The 17,919-nt window shown below is 36.0% G+C and overlaps 1 protein-coding gene across 35 annotated transcripts in view; it reads left to right on the plus strand.

Annotated features, from left to right (window-relative positions):
- CFAP20DC (CFAP20 domain containing) overlaps positions 1-17,919 on the plus strand; it is a 246,655-nt gene that overhangs the window by 147,945 nt on the left and 80,791 nt on the right. For 21 of the 35 annotated variants that reach the window (XR_007404050.1, XR_007404049.1, XR_007404051.1 and 18 more), the window contains 4 exons: positions 9-125; positions 1,257-1,379; positions 4,000-4,334; positions 14,227-14,601. Coding sequence is in view for 29 of the 35 variants with exons in the window: in XM_049097500.1 (XP_048953457.1) it covers positions 9-125; positions 1,257-1,379; positions 4,000-4,334; positions 14,227-14,601 (950 nt within the window). In the remaining 6 variants the exon portion in view is untranslated. The remainder of the gene's footprint in view (positions 1-8; positions 126-1,256; positions 1,380-3,999; positions 4,335-14,226; positions 14,602-17,919) is intronic. The other 14 variants (XR_007404052.1, XR_007404053.1, XR_007404054.1 and 11 more) reach the window with 3 other exon arrangements.

The following is a 17,919-nucleotide window of genomic DNA, read 5'->3' on the forward strand; positions in this document are numbered from 1 at the left end:
TGTACCAGCTGATCTGCATGTTATGCATCCACATCCCCCTCAAGAACCATCAGCAGATAAGAATAATAACAGGAGAAGATTACGGTTAAAAAGCACCAGCAGAGAAAGGACAGAAGCACACAGCGGTACGGCACTAATTCAATACTATCTTATATCTGTATATTATTCAGAGCAATGGAATCTCTCTCTGCAGGTTGTAAATTTCAAAGGATTACGAACCAATTCATTTAAAATATAAATGTCTTTTCTACAGGGATTATGGAAATCAAATTTTCTGCAAAAGAATTGCTCTAGAGCCCTCACAGAGATTTGCTGGATTAAATAGACAGTACCACAGAAGTAAAGGACTTCCTACTTCTACTCTCAAAGGCTGAATAAGCTTAAATTATTGTTTTTTAGAAATGGCCCAAATTTGATAGAGGAAGTTTCTGCCTGCAGTCTTTACTAAAATTGAACTTAACTCATAATTTTTCATGTTTCATTTATATCTCTTCTTTTTAAATTGGGCCTTTTTCAGATACATATATTTTTTACATTTGCTTTCTCTCCCTTTGGACTTCATGCCATCCAATAGAATATAGGTTAAAACTTCAACTCTTTGCAACCAATAAAGCATTAGATAAATATAAGTGGCTGTTATAATTACCCCTTTGAATATTGGATATGAGGCATGTAAATCTTGTCTGCACATGCATTAGTGTATCCTGAGTCAAGCCCAGAGTATATCTTGTATGCATCTGTTAGCATAATTTCTCAAAATTTTAGATGGGCTGAAATTCAGCTTCTTAGGATTCATGTTATTTTTATAAAATAGTATATAGAAAAGTTAATTCTGTGTCCGTTTTCCTAAGATGTTGAAGGAAAGCACTTGGTTTAAAAAAGTCAGGTTGTATAAGAATTGTACTTTAAAGAAAACACACTCCATTTTATGTGGAACCAAAGAGAAAAATATAGGACTCTTTAAAAATAATGAGTTTTGGAATTCCTTTTATTACATATTGTAAAACTTAAATCTAAAATGCTCCCATACAAATATCAAGGAATTTAAAGATGAACCTCTACAAAAATGCAGCTGAGTTCATCTTTGAAACATTCTAGTGGAAAAGAAAAGAACTGCAGATAATCTGTATTGTCACCTCTAACATGCTTTTCAATAATCATTTAGAAAAGCACACCACATTTATAGCATTCTTTGAAATGAAGTTTTATAAAAATTAAAAGAGATAACTTCATGGAAAATATTTATTCTAATAAAGGCAGTTCTTCAGGAAATAACAGGAATGAAGATAAAGCAACAGCTGCCCTGTTGAACAGCGGGTCCCAACAAAGCACGGAGATGAATTCCAGCTCTCCAGCACCGCCATCTCCTGATCAAACAGGTTGGCATCTTTAGTCCACCATAATCATTAATAACTAATGAAATATCCATATGTTTAGCATTTCAAACCTGGTCATTTTGAGAAGTTGTGATTTGCTAAAATCTATCATTTTTTGGTAAATCTCCTCTTAACCCCAACTGCCTGTCTGACTTTAATGGATGAAAAGGACACTTTTATTTCCAAGTTTCAATGCATCAGTTGTTGTGTTCAGAAGGAAAGTTTGAAACTTTGAAGTTTTCACAGGACATTGTCACTGTCCCCAAAGATTACCTATTGTTGCAAGTCTAGAGTCCTCTTTATAATGGAGGTGGTTGGAGTGTAGAGCATTGAACCCATCAACATATCTTGCCTAGCAGGTGTGTGTACTTTTACAAAGGCGAATTGTTTTTGAGCAAGGGAAAAGGGAAAATAAATGAAAATTGTTTGTAGTTTGTCAGTCTTATTTATGCAATGTTGAAACCTTCATTAAAATGTTAGGTGCAATTAGTGTCTCTAGCATAAATCTGACTGTGTAGAAAAACTAATTAGATGTTTAGGTGATCATTCTTGCATTTATCTTGTTTGCTGCAATATTGTGATTACACAGTAATTTACATATTTTCCTAAGAAAACACACCAAATTATTCATTACAATTGATATGGAAATACTTGAGGTAAAACTACAAATTCCAAAAAAGCATGTGGTGTTGAGATAATTAGAGTTCATTTGGTGTAGAAACACTCCTTTTACTTTGACTTTTTGACAGTTAATAATATGGTTGCCATGACCTGGTTGCCAGGTCATGCAAGTTGTTGAATTGCGTAATGAAGATTCCCAGTATCTGTGCCTCCAGTTTTCTTCTACATATCCATGTACGTAATGCAACACATTGGTTTTTATCATCCTTTTCAAAATTTATTTATTAATAAAGCATCTACTGTGTTTACAAAGCATCTGCTACATGGTTAGCACCATGCAAAAGGATTTGCTCTCCAAAAGAGGACAGCCCAGTGAATCTGTTTATTTCACCTGCTCACTGTATACTGACCTGACCTCCACATCACCTTTGAAGGTGGTCCAATGAAGTAGATTCAGCCTGCTCTTAGCCACTAACCTACTGAAAATGTTAAAGCCTTGTCCCTTACAGATTTTCTCTAAAGAAATGTACATCTGCTACCCTTTTTATAGGCAAGTCATATAATGATAGTCTTAAGAAATGAATACATTATGATGAATATGATTTTATTTGTACCATTAATGTTTTTATTTGTACCATTAAGGTCTTTTTGTTTGTTGCTTTTGTACTGTAGGCTTTAGAGTTTCAAATCAACAAATCTTAGATATCTCTTGGTTACTGTTCCTGTGAAGATAAATATAGCAGGATTCAAGATCAGGGTAAAATTACCATGTCCATGGTTTGGTTCTGCTGAACACAGATTTTTATTAAGATTTTCACCATTGACATAATGCAGCAAAAACAGTAAATTTGAAGGAAAATAGACTAAGTTGAGAAAATGCAACTTTTCCCTGCTGTCATTTTAAAGAAGAAAGTAAACATGCTTTTAATGATACTCATTATAAGTATTTGTCTGTTACAATTTGTCTGGATCGCAGTTATAAAAATCTATCTCAATGTTACATAAAAGATTGAAATTTATTTTTAAAGATTTTATTTATTTACTCATGAGAGACAGAGAGAAAAGGGCAGAGATATAGGCAGAGAGAGAAGCAGGCTCCATGCAGGGAGCCCGACGTGAGACTCGATTCCGGGACTCCAGGATCATACCCTGAGCCAAAGGCAGACGCTCAACCGCTGAGCCACCCAGGCATCCCAAAAGATTAAAATCTTTTCACTATGTTGTACACCTGAAACTTATGTAACATTGTGTACCAACTATGTCTCAAAAAAATTTTTAAAGTTTAAAATTTTTTTAAGTTTTGATTAATATGTGTCCTAGTGGTAGTATACAGTATTTTTAACTGAAACAAATAATGATGCACAAAAGATTTTTGAATCAAAACATTCTCTCCTATAATTTAACATACAGATCTTTTTCACCACTCACATTAGCAAGTATTTCTGTGGATTTTATTACTGGAAAAGTCTACTCAGTTTAGTCTATGAATTGTCCTGTTTCAGTCTGTAGAATGGAAAGGAAAAGCCTCTTAACTTTTCATGGTTGCCTCTCCTCCATGATTTGTAATCCAAACAATGCCCAAATTTTTATTTTAAAAAAAATTGTTAAATATTCTGTTCTCCTGCAGTTGAAAGAAGATATTAGTAACTCAAACCCGTTTAAATTTGGAAGATTTCCTCCCCACCTGGAATGTCAAATTAATGAGACTGTGCTATAAAGAATTTGCTGCAAGATAGGTGATAATGATTTCAGACTTATAAATTTCCTGGCCAGTGTTGAAACTCAGATGGAGAGGAAGTGCAAATGAGATGCCTGTAGCTATAGGCACTGATCTATAGGTTAAATGTTTAGCAGGTCACAAGATGGTGGATAAATTGCATTCCTTGGCTTCTGCATTATTTGATAAATCTGTTTCAACACAGAAATTTTAACCTGACTACCTGCTTTAATGTGACACTGATGGAACACTCTTCTAATTTTTGTCATCTTTCCCAAATGTCAGATGAGTGGATATTTCCTGAAAACCATGATCGTATTTCCCATTTGGCGTCCAGGAGACAGTCTCTCCTTCCAGATGATGACTCCTGCCACACTTCACACCTGTGGCTAGAAGCCAACAGGGAAAGTGAACATGGCCAACTGGCAGAGGAAACTCAGGTTGTTCTAAAGGACATTTTCACTTTTTCATCAAGACCACGGTCAGCACCTCATGGAAAAACTCAGAATATGTCCCCAGAGGGATGCCCATTTATTTTGGATCTAAAAGAGGATATCAGCATGACAAGAAGAGACACTGAATCAGAGGATGACTTTTATGGCAGTGACAGCAGCGAAGAGGTACACTGCTTGATGAGTGAAGTCGTTTTAAGCACAGTTGTTCCATTAGCTCTGATAAGCATGAAAACCAGTTGAAATGAAAGAGGGGAAATCAACTGCTATTTATAAAAGTGCAGCAGATTGCAGTGTCAGTCAACAGTTGCCTCAGGTTGTTATGGTAACTCTAAATTGCTGCCTTTTTTATTAACAGTCAGCCAATTTCATTTTTAATTATGGAAACCAGTTTTGGGGTTGTTTTTGTTTTTTTGTTTTTTTTAATTTTTGTCTCACAGCATGAGAAATAACATGCACTTTAGTTATATGATGGTGAGACCAGTAAAACATTAAGAACACATTGTTCTAGCTCTCTGGGGAAATTGTGCTGCAGTGGCTAAGCCTTCTGAATTGACGGTTTTCTGGCTTCCTTACTCTCCTGCCATCTCTCCACCTTAGACCTATTAGGACTCATTATTTTCCATATGGTCCCAGAATTTCAAGAGTTGTGCCAATTAAAGTTTAGATAAAGAATCATGGATTAGTGCTAGGATTTGCTTTACCCAAGGTTTTCGGTTTGTAATTATTTAGAATACAAATATATCTTATAAATTAGTAAATTCACATAAAGTTTAAAAAAGACTTGTTATAAACCAAACATAAAGTAGTTCTGAAACATTTGTTTAAAGCTTAATACATTATGATGACTCTTTTCTCCATATGAAATGAATTAATATTTGTGAAATTCCTTCAGCTTTGTTCAATGATAAGCATCCATATTTCCTGTGAAAAATAATTATCACAAAAGCAGATTACAGTCAAGTTATGTTTTCATTAAGTTATACAAATCATTTCTTTGTCAAAATTATATATAACTTTGTTATATGTTAAAATATACATAATATATTTATAAATATAGCTAGTTATATATTAGGTTATATGTATAATATATTATGTAATAATAATTAGAAAAACTGTATATGCTTACAAACATTTTTTTAAGAATTATGATTGATCAAGGATCCCCCTTTGGACTGCAGGATGTAGATTATTGCTCCTACCTTCAGAGCCAGTTGAGAATATGATGAAATTGTTCAGGCAGTAATTACGGGTTTTTGCAACTTTTAATGAGTTTCCATTGCAAAGTACATGGGGAAATCCTTTTTTTATAATATCCTTGCTTCTGAGCATGGTGAAACTACTAGTCATACCAAACATAAACCTACTGTAAATCCCTTAATGCTTGAATAGTACACATGATGCCAACATTTTAAAGGTTCTGGATATCTTTGTCCTTTTCACCCTGAATAACATTAAGATATAAAAACTAAAATAGACATTCACCCTCAGCGTCTAGTACTGCCCCCATCCCAGTTGTCAATTCTTTTACAGTATTAATTGACTAATCTGATAAAATAATCTGTACTTTTTCATTAATGGGATAGCCCATCCCCTTCCCATAAGCCCAGCACCATCTTTCTTACCTAAACCAAAAGAATTCCTGTAATGGTGGAAATTTCAAGGCAGATGGGACATGTTAGTTCCTTCCCTGGAAAACTTTGAGAGAAGTTTTGTGGAAAACTGCCCTTTAAATATCATGACATGGGGAACTTAACTTCTGTCTACAAGAACAATAAGCCTTGACAGGAAGCAATAGAACTTCATGAGAAAATGAACAATACTAGTTCTGAATATTTTATTTTGTTATCATTTGATGTGCTTTCTTTTGCTACTAGCTACTGCACATCTGACATCCTTCATCATTTATTATTGCAAACATAAACTAATTACCAATTACATGAAATTGAAAATAAATGTATCATGCATCACCCAAGCTCTGAGTGGCATAGCTATTTGGTCACCCCCATGCCACAACCATCAAAATGACTAGTAGCATTTGGCTAGAGTCTATATCAGGACCATCTCATTGCTAATACCTGTCCTGACCCACCTTTAGTTGGAGCTGGCTAAGAATGGCTGCCAGATAGGAGGGCAGAAGCCTCACCATAATGTACAAGCTTGTATACTTGGTAGAGGCAATAACAAGATACAAACTATAAAATAGAAAACATGACAAACAAAATTGCTGGGTTATATTTAAACAAGTTCTATAATCTGTGGTGATCAAATTTGTTTGTTTGGGGGGTTTTGGTAATTTCTTTTCCTTAGGATTACTTCTCCAATTGATTAAGTATGTAAGTCATTGGGAAATTGGATTAGATATTTAAAATGTTTATTTACATATAGTCTTTGAAGAAAAATCAGTTTAGTTAATTTAGGCATCCTTACTATTCGTTGTATTATTTTAGAATGTTATATCCTTTAGAGTAACGTAATTATACTTGAGGAAAACAGTGTCATGTCATAAATGATGGTGGATGAATGAGGCTAATTACATTACATACTATGTTTGAAATTTATAACTTGTAGTTAAAAGACCTATTTGATGGTAGACCATTGAGTATTTTTAAAGGGAAATTATATATATTCAGTAGCATGTAAACTAAGTAAAATCAAATCATGTTACCATGATAGCTAGAGGAAAAGTATACATACAATAGTAAAAGCTAATTAAAATCAACTTTTGGTAATATTGATTTTGTAATTTAAGTTTCTAATCATTAATTCACATCTGCAATCTTCATCAGTGCAGAGCCTCAAAAGTATGAATTTTCTTTTTTTGCATATACTCTGGTCTTAGTCTTTGCTTTACTATATATTTTATTCCCCAGACAGCCATGTATACTAATATTCCTGATACTCAATTAATTTTGAGTTTGTAGTTCGTATTTGAAAAGCACACTATGGAAATAGATAGCTATAAAATCAAGACTACCATGTAAAATGAATTACCCTAGAAAAGCTATTAAAACAGAGTGCCTTTCCCACTATTGCAGCATCTAAAAGAAAAAAAAAAAAAAAAGCCTGTTTCTATTATCATCTCTATTTTGTATTTTATGCCATTATTTCCAGTGTGGCTTTGAGTATACACCTGGTTTACAACTTGAAATAGTTAGCTTTATATTAATATTTTATTACTTCCCTAATTTAATTTTTCATCTAGAAATACTGTCATTTTTTTTCCCCAAAACTCTGGCTGTGTATCACATACTAAAGTAGATACTTGCAAGGCCAGGTAATTTGTCCTGTATCACAATCTAAATTGGAACATTAAGCCAAAAAATTATCCCTAGTTGGAGATGATTTATGTGGACCAAGTACTTAGAGCATTCAAATTAGCTAGGAAGCTTCCAGGTCTTTTCCCCATCTAGCTCCAGAGAGGGCTGTGGCAGACGAATTTACCAACAACAGAATAAAAGGACCCTTTTGGTCCTCCTCCTCAGCTTTCCCCATATTGTTGCTTTGAAGATATTTTTTTGGTCCTCAGAGTTAAACTGTTTCATGGCATTTTTTTTCTTCATAGTTTATTTTTCTGGTTTTAGTCTATAAACCACTCATCCTTGTGTAATTGATTAATGAATTTGAATTACATTCTCACATGTACATACACATAATAGAATATTTACTACTCTTGAGCCTGTTTATATTTCTGTGTAACCTTTTAAAACTTTTAAATGTTGATGTCTGTGTTGGGAAAAAAAATGGAAGGACTATTTTGAATATGTTGCCTTGCATTTTTGTTCCTGTATATTATGGATTACAACATAACATATTCTCTAAACCCACCAGGCAAATTTAATATTTACTGTGTGTGAGAAATTTTTTAAAGCCGTTCACAGCTCTAGGTCTTTATTACTCTCTTATAAAGCTCTGTTCCTCTCTGCAAAAGTCACAGGCTCCATGGTTCTTATGACTTGGCTCTTCATTGTTATAGGCAAGTAACAAAAATTATAAAACTCTTGTCTGCTTAGACTATAATTCTACCACTTTTGCTATCAGATAAACATCATACAGATAAATAGTTTTTTGTACATAGAGGTTTCCAAAAGAAATCTTTAAAATGTTATCAGCTAAAAGAGCATGAAGTCTTAACTTCTAGAAAGATATGTTATACAATTAATGGAGGCTCATCATTTTCCCCAAATATTCATGTGATGGTGTTTACCCATCCTATAGAGTCCTTCTAACTTCTGCTATTTGTCTATGAAGCATCATTGGCTTTAGGTAAAGATATTTTTAAAAATTTGTCCAACCCCTTTTAATATCAAGCCTACTGCAGGTTAGTTACTTGTTAGAAGCAGTTACGTCTTCCTTTCATTACTTTTTTATAAACTAGTCAAATGCATTATAAGATACCACTATCAATTATCTTTTCCACCCAGAGAGAACTGTATTACTTTAACAGTTTCCTATAAAATTCAAGAGGTGGAAGTAGAACTATTTCTTGGGGATGGTTGCTAGTGAAGACATTTAAGATATATTTGAGTGGCCAATCTCGTTATCATCAAAGAAGAAATGATTTTTCTCATTCCTTTATGACCAATGTCTTTAGCTATATCTATGCAAATAACTATGCTTTTTAGTTGACAGCAGAAGTATATACCTATATCATCCCTATTGTCTGCTGGTGCCCAGATCCAGCTTCAGGATGCTGCCAATGCGTGCATTTAGTCACTAAAACATTGGACAAGAGTAAAGACTCCTGCTGACTCAGTCTCAATTACAGATTTCAAAACTGTTATCAAAAGTATGTTTGGAATATTTGCAGACATGTGTTTTTACAGAACTTTTAAAAATGTTATACAAGACTTCATTTCACAGTGGACTGAATTTAAAAAAATCAATTGAAATATAAATAAATATGATCATCTGCTTTTACAAAGGCTAAAACAGAGCTCTACCCTGACTCGCTCAACATTAAAGTTGTGATACAAAGAGCTTGGGTCCCATCTGCTCCAAGTAGGTGGCCCTCAAGAGTCATTAAAATTATCTTTTTAAAATTATAGCTCAGCAAGAGCAATCCATTTTGTGCATCCAGAAATTATTGTCCAAATGCCCATCTGCATGTCCTTTTAAGAAACATAGTTCAACAGAGGAAGTCCTGGCTCCTTGGGGAAATCATTCTCATCTTCAGCGTACATATGCTGTGCTACAGTTAATCAGGCAAACTCTATTGATGTTTCCAGCACTGGGGCGTGATTGAATATTTAACAAACAAATGCCTCTGAGCCCAGAAGACAAATGGTTCAAGAGATTTGGGACATTTAAAAAAAATATATTAAGTTAAATCAAAAGCATTTTGCATTTGTTCTTCTGAGAAACAGATGAACAGACTATCAGAATGTGAAAATGGCATGACAATTTCTTTACCACTCTGACAAATTATATTCAATTGCTGTACAGGTTTTCAGTAGCTAAATGATAAACCAAAAGGGAAAACGTTGTTTTTCAATCAGGTCGTAGTAAGCTAAGTTTTAATGCACATAACAAATGCATGTTATATAAGAAAAAAATTAAGCCAAGAGCTTATTAAGCCCAAAGGTGTTGTATGTGTGAAATCAGTAACCATCATCTATACGTATATCACCTATTTTAGTAAGTCAAAAGTGTTGCCTAAGAAAGGAATAGAGGGATCCCTGGGGGGCTCGGCATTTAGCGCCTGCCTTTGGCCCAGGGCGTGATCCTGGAGTCCTGGGATCAAGTCCTGCGTCAGGCTTCCAGCATGGAGCCTGCTTCTCCCTCCTCCAGTGTCTCTGCCTCTCTCTCTCTCTCGCTCTCTCTCTCTCTCTCTCTCTCTCAAATAAATAAATAAATAAATATTTTTTAAAAATAAGAAAGGAATAAAGTTTTGCCATTGTACCACTCTTAGAAAATATAATACTAGTTTTACTCTCTATTTTTTTCCCTTGGAAAAAGAAGCCAACTCAACTCCAGTCAAAATACTGGTCTCGTGTATCTCTTGCCTTTCTCATTTATCATAATTCCCCTTTCAGAATCTGGGATAAACCAGAATTGGTTCTAGGGCAACCAAAATAAGCAAGCCTTTTATACTCTGTCCAGATTCTCCAGTTATTTATCTTTTCCATATATTTAAAATAGCGCAGAAACGTGTTAGTGCGGAAATGCAGTACAACCAAGAGAACAGGGAACACAGCTAAATCTGTCCTCCTCGGCCCATCTCCAAACCAGGGTGTATCTTAGGAAAAATGTGAGATGAATGTCCATATACATCTCATGAATATTTTTGTGTGTATAATTACTGCTCATGCCAAGCAAAAAGAAATAATTTTACACCTGAGTAAACTACTACAAGGAAAAAAAGGCTGTCCTCTGACCCCCTCTCCCAGAAGTGCAAAAAATAATTTGATTTTTAAGGTTTTTTTAAAATGATGTAGCAAACATCTGGCTTTATAGGCACCCCTCCAATATTACATCTAAAACTTTTGAAATGCTATTTGCTGCCTTCTCCCATATGAAATTGTGACCTTTGTAGGTATCTATGTCTCTCTGCTTTATACTTTTTTTTGCCTTTGAGACTTTGTGCCTCTCAAGGGCAATGCCTGTGTCCTTCTTACTTGTGTGTCTTCTATAGTGCCTACAAAATGCCTTACACATAGCAGGAGCTTAGTAAATATTTACTGAACTAATTTTTATTGCAAAAGTTAATTTCTGCCTATGTGATCTACAAAATGGAATCCCAGAGTGATCAAAGGTTTTGGCCCAAAGGTTCATAATTATACCTTTCTTGCTTTTAACAAATCTATTTTTAGGGCCTGTCTGTTTTAAATACACAACATATGTTTAGTTTTTATTAATGAAAATATGATGGAAGTGAATGAGTAGAGAGTCTTTTGGTCACAGAAAACCCACTGCCCAGTATATACAACAATTATAGAAAATTAAACTAGAGTTTTTTTTGAAAGCTGGAGAAAAGATATTACTATCTAACAGCCAGACTGAATTAACAAGAAATATATCCTACTTCCCACCAGTACCTTCTTAGAACTAGGGTCTGAGGGATGTTTGCTATATTCTCTGTTTACTTTCTCTAGACAAGGCTAAACTTTTATTCTCCTTTTGTCTCTATGAAACAAAAGTTGCAAGAGTCACCACTCCATTCCTTAGTAATTTAGGACACTAGGCATTTTTCGAGTCCCTGGCATTCTTTCCAGTTTTCTACCTGAAGGCGGGGTTCTTCAACCATGTGAACAGCCTAAGGGGTCTCAGAGTGACAATGAAGGATGAGCTCATTGAGCAAGTGGCGTACAGCGGAAAGGTGTGTCCAGTGCCTGCAGCTGAGGCTGTACGATACCGTTTCAAGGATGAAAATATCCCAACTTTCTTATTTTTTTCACGTGGGACATAAAGTAAGGGCCCATGGATCGATATTCAGTCACTATCTTTTCTTTACCTGGGGCTCTGGAAAGTAAATTTCTCCATATAAAGAAATATATGAATGAGAAGATCAAGCCAGCATAGACAAAGCAAGTTTAGGCCCAGGACAAATACCAAGAAGAAGATCCTTAGACACCCTGCAATTCTCATTCCTTATTCAGACAGGCAAGCTGTTTCTTAGATGTTCTGAGACCCGAGTGTTCTAGGACCTTCCTTGAGAGTACAGTTACCTGCTAATCCCAACTACTTTCCACAAGGGAAAATCGTTTTATGACAGGATTAGGGATTGCCAACTACATTTTAGAGATTTCCAGAGTCTTAAGTATAGCATACTCTGCCTTCTACAGAACTCTCCTATCGGCCCAGCCTATCCATCCCCACTACCAGTGTCTCAACCAGTCACCCCAGCACTTTTAATCATGACAGCTCAACAGTCTCCTGATTGGCCTCCCTCTCTGCTATCTCCACAGACGCTGCAGACACCACATGAACTCACACCCATGCCTTCTATCATGTGACATCTCTGATTCTCCTGAGTCACATCACTCAAGGACCCTTCAAAGGCCCTGGATGACAGAGATTCAGTTCTGGGCACCCATTATATCCTCAGCACCCACAGCGCCTATGGCAATAACCCTAGATAGGATTAGGAAGAAAGGAAGATTGGCAGAACAATGACAGACACACAGGCGGATAGATCCCTTCTCATTAAAAGGCATAATAAATTCTTCTGGCCTGTATGCAATCTAGAGCAGGCTTTCTTGCCTTTACATATGCTTCACTTATGCTAAAACGGCAGTCTCACCTCAGATAGTAATCTGTGTGTTGAGTGTGATGATGACCAAACACTCAGGAAGAAACTGAAAAGTTCAATCAGTCACTCAAATATTTTGTTTAAAAATACCAAAATTGAGACACCTGGGTGGCTCAGCACTTGAGCGTCTGCCTTCACCTCAGGGCATGATCCCTTTCCAGGGATCAAGTCCCACATCGGGCTCCCTACAAGGAGCCTGCTTCTCCCTCTAGGTCTCTGCCCGTCTCTGTGTGTCTCTCATGAATGAATAAATAATATCTTAAAAAAAATAAAAATACCAAATTCGGGGGGAACACCTGGGTGACCCAGTTTGTTAGGCATCCAACTCTTGATTTTTGGCTCAGGTCATGAGTGTCTTGAGATCCAGCCCCATCAGGCTTCCTGCTGAGCATGAAGTCAGCTTGAGATTCTCTCTTTCCCTATTCCTCTGCACCTCCACCTTGATCCTGAATGCATTCTTTCTCTCTCGCTCACTCTAAAAAAATTTTTAATTAAAAATAAAAAACCAAATTTGGGGAATAACTAGATATTTGGTTCTCTGTGGCTACAAATGGAAGGATAGGAAATAGCTTTCTGAAACTGAATGTAAGATATATATTCTCAGGCATCAAATAATGTCTCTAAAATACAATCTGCTTTTTGGGGAACCTGGGTGGCTCAGTTGGTTAAGCATTGAACTCTTGATTTTGGCTCAGGTCATGATCTTAAGATTATGAGATGGAGCTCTGGGTCAGGTTCCATGCTCAGTGGGAGTCCTCTTGTCCCTCTCCTTCTCCCCTGCCCCTCCACTGGCTTGCATGCATGCTCTCTCTTTCTCAAAAATAAATAAATAAAATCTTTAAATCTATATAGATATATATACTCTGCTTTTATGATTTTTTTTCTGTCCTGAGTTTATCATTTTAATATCCATTTATTTATTATATATTTAAATAAGACAAGTTGGAAAAATCTACCCTGGCAAGAATAAGCAGTGATCACATTAGTTTGTTTTTTAAATTTCTTATTTTATAGCAGAAAAATCCACCTACTAAAAAAGTACTGTATTTCTCATTTTCATTATTTACTTTCACAGCCATTGATTTTATGTTTGTACTTCCTCCTTTCTCAGATTTAAAAATTAAAACTTTTGCTTTCCTAGGGATAATCTCAGAACTATGTACTTGAAAAATTCATGTAGCTTTCCAAATAATTATATTTCATGATGCTCATGTTTTATGGAAAAAAATACTTTCTATAATTGAAATTTTCATGTAAGAAAAGTATTTCACAAAACATGTCTACTATCTATTGCTCTTCAACAATAAAACTTCCCTACAATAATTTAAGACAAAAATACTTTGATAGGCCCACTTCTTTTTAAAGTAGCATTTCCCGGCTTAAATAAGCTAAACATTATAAGTTCTAGCTCTTTCTCTTCTCACAGAGTCAGCTCATTGGGAATTCAAAGTCTACAAATCTTAGATAACTTCCTATAGATCTCTTCTTCCACATGCTTTTTTGAAAGGACTATATTTTTAGTGACCTCTTCTTAAATGGTTCTTTTGTAACTCAATGGTAAGAAAAAAAATATATGCCTTACCAAGACCAGATACCATAGTAGGGCACCTTAGCAAACGGTTTATATACCTACTTACGTTGCTGGTTTTAGTTGCTCATATTTTTATTGCAGAATAAAATAGTATATATATATATTTTTTTTTTTTGCTTTTTATTCAGAGAATACATGAACTTATTAAGAACTGTTATCAGTAGTTTATTCACCACAGATTTTGACTCAACATGGTTTCACTTTGTTCCCCTATGTAGGATAACAACAGTATCCAGGGCTCCCCGAGTCCAGCAGCTAGTCCTTCAGGGTTAACTCAGTTAACGTTAGAGAGCACGTTGGGGAAGGCTGCAAGGCGAACAGATAAAGGACCTCTAAAAAGTGCCTACGCAGAAGCAGGAACATCAGAAAGCCAGAATTCCTTGGCAAAGCAGATAGATAGAAAAGACTTTCAAAGGAGCATGGTGCCTACGCCATGCCTTTCTCCCCCTGGAAGAAGTGAATCCTCTCAGAAAATTCCAGATCCTCTTATCAAAGCAAAGGACCGGCCAACCCATCAAGTACCAGCTTCAATAAATAAAACCTTGCTCAAGGAGATCTCAGGGGAAAAGTTGAGACTGATTCCTGAAGTATCTGTAAGTGGTATCCCTCTGGTTTGCATAGGCGGACAGTACGTCCTGCTGTGTTCTGTTCTGTTCCACTTCGCACGCATTTTCAGCAGGACCTATTTTTCATCATTTGGGTGATCAGTAATGTATTTGCCTTCCTATTCAGATGTGTTTTAGCTCAGTAGCAGCAGCTGTTAAAGAGTATATTGCACATCCCAGTGATAATAGAATGCCTCATGTTTTTAATGAGAAAGATAATTATCATAATAGTTTTTTTTTTTATTTCCCGGTTACTTCTCATAATTCTAGTTATCACTGCCTGCAAATTATAAATGAAGATCTTATTTCTGAGCCAAAGGCTTGCCAGTGAAATTGACAGATTTTCAATAACAATCTACATTAGGAGCCGTAAAAACATCATTATTCTATTCACTTTCTGGTCTCTTTGCAGCAGTTTCCTAAATAATAAATGGCATGAGTGAAGGTTAACAGTAAAGTAGTGTCATTGAGTAAATCCCTAGGCTAGTTTGGTGGCTATATTCATGTTCATCAGATTGATTTTCTTCCTTCCTGTGTTGGTATGTTTCTTCCTTAAGTCCCTCCATACCTATACTTAAACACCAGAGAACAAATGAAGCCATGCAGAACAAATGAACTTATATTCATCCATTTCTTTAAAACATTGAAAGCTTTCTTTATTTGTCATGTCCTAAGTATTTTCTATGTGTTACAGTGTAAAGCTTTGGTTCAATTATGTTCTAAGCAATTCAGGGTGGATTTTTCCCTTGCACAAGTCACAGACATATGCATCATCATTAACAAACTAGAATTAGCTGATATGTCTTAAATATTTGCCATGTGCCAGTCACTCAGCCAAGCCTTTTTCTGTGGAACATTTCATTTAATCCTCACAGGGACCCTGAGAGGTAGACACCTTGATCCTCGTTTTTCAGATGAGGAGACTGAGGTTCAGAGTGGTTATGCACAGTGTTCAAGGACAACAGCTGGCTAGTTGAAGAGTTAGAACTTGAATGGAGATTGTCTGAGTCGAGACCTGCTACCTGGATCCACCACTCTGAGCTCCATAAACATGTACCAGCTCTTATGGGAATGGTGACCCCTCCACAAGAAAGACCCAGATACAACTGGAATGTGTGTTCCCCTTATTTCTCATGTTCGTATGCATGTGTGTATGCATGCATGAATCATCTAACATCATGAAAATGGATTTGTTTTATGGTGATTTAGGATGAAAGTGGTCAGTAATATTTTTGCATGTTATCCTTTTTTTTGGAAATATTTCTAAAACAGATGTTCTACCTAATACCTATCTGTAATTTTTTCTTTGGTGTGCTAATAAGTGGAATGCAGGTAATAAATGAACCTTAGAGATCTATTCTACAACACTGCTTTATATGACTGCAGCCAAAACTGGGCTGCCAAAAACAGAGCCAAAGCAAATCTCTAAGAAGCCTTCCACTCCATTCCCCCCACCCCTGCCCCTGCTAATTTTTTTTGCCACCACCCTTCTATTAGGTAAAATCTGTCATCCTAATATATCCAAAAGATTGTTTATTTTGAATCATTCCATCTTTCTATAGAAATAAAGCCAGAGCATGAAAATCAGCTTGGAAGCTTGAGGCACAAATGAACTTTTTAGAATTGGCCGTTGTGCCAAGTACACTGCCTGAAAAATAGTGCTCTCCGATGATAGCAGGGGAAAATGAAAGGTTGGAGAGAGAGTAGGCAACTTTCCCTTACACCATCCTCTTCATTTGAGAGGCTTTGAGGATAAGCCAGTTCACAGAGACTATTCCAGTTGCTCCAAGAGGATCTTTCTCACAGCTTATTGCTGTCAATTGCCAAGCCCAGACTGACCCAGGTGCCTTCTGCACAGGGGCTCCTGGGCAGCATATGCCATTTTCACTCATCCATTTTACAGCTGAGAAGATTGACAGAGCAATCTCTTCAAAAGGATGAAAGAGGGAAGGAGTTTTATCTGTGTTGAGGGGATAAACGCACAAAGGCACTGCTTACCATTTGTGCAGAGAGGTTTTGACCCCAGTGTCAAAATTCATGCTAATAAAATGTGATCTCTAATAACCCACGTGATCACTACAATCTGTGTCGCTCACATTTGTGAATGTGATAACCTCAGTTTAATAGGATGTAAACTTATTGAAGGCATTGGCACTTTACCCCATTTCAGAATGAATGTATAGGGGGAATGTAGTGTTCTTCCAGAGACACCATTTAAAAAAGAAATTCATGATCATACTGAAAGGGTGCTAATACTTGACATTCTCTCCATTTAATAACTGCAGCTAAGAATCTGAAACCAGTTTCCTCAAAAGAGTGCTATGTGCTTGGTAACTCCACAATGGGATTTTTCCCCCAGATCCCAGAAACCCATGGCAGTGACTTTTAATAATTTACTAATATTTAATTCACACAATATAGAATTCTGCCTTTTTTAGTGCATTCATGGAGTTGTACAACCATCACTGCTCATATTAGATCATTTTTATCATCCCAAAAGAATTCCATCCCCATTAGTAGACATTCCCCATTCCCTGCTTCCCCTAAACTCCCAGAAGCCACTAATCTGCTTTCTGTCTATGGATTTGCCTATCCTGGACAGTTCATATAAATGAAATCAGACAGTATATGGCCTTTTGGGTCCGACTTCTTTCATTTAGCATAATGTTTTCAAATTCCATCCATGTTGTAGCATGTCATGTCTTTTTATGCCTGAACAGTATTCCATTATCTGGATATGCCATATCTGTTTATTCATCATCATCATATCTGTTTATTCATATTCATCATCATCATACCTGTTTATTCATCATCATCATATCTGTTTATTAGTTGGTTGTTTCTACTTTTGGGCTATTATAAAAGATGGTGCTATGAACATTCATATGCACATTTTCGTGTGGACATATGTTTTCAGTCCTCTTGGCTATATACCTAGGAGTGGAATTGTTGGGTCATATGGAACTTTACATTTAACTTGCCAGAAACTGCCCAACTGTCTTCCAAAGCAGCTGCACCGTATTACATTTCCACGGGCAAGGCGAGTTGAGGGGATTTCTCCACATCTTAGTCAACACTTGTTATTGTCTTTTTGTTTTAAGCCGTCCTAGTGTGTCCTAGTGTGTGTGAAGTCTATCTCACTGTAGTTTTGGTTTGCATTTCCCCAATGACTAAAGATGTTGAGCATCTCTTCATATGCTTATTAGCCTCTCCTTCAGAGAAATGCCTATCAAATCTTTGGCCTGATTTTTCCTTTGGATTATTGGTCTTTTTATTGTCCAGTTGTAAGGGTTTGGATACAAGTTT

This window comes from Canis lupus, chromosome 20, assembly GCF_003254725.2.
Source record: "Canis lupus dingo isolate Sandy chromosome 20, ASM325472v2, whole genome shotgun sequence".
NCBI classification, from domain to species: domain Eukaryota; kingdom Metazoa; phylum Chordata; class Mammalia; order Carnivora; family Canidae; genus Canis; species Canis lupus.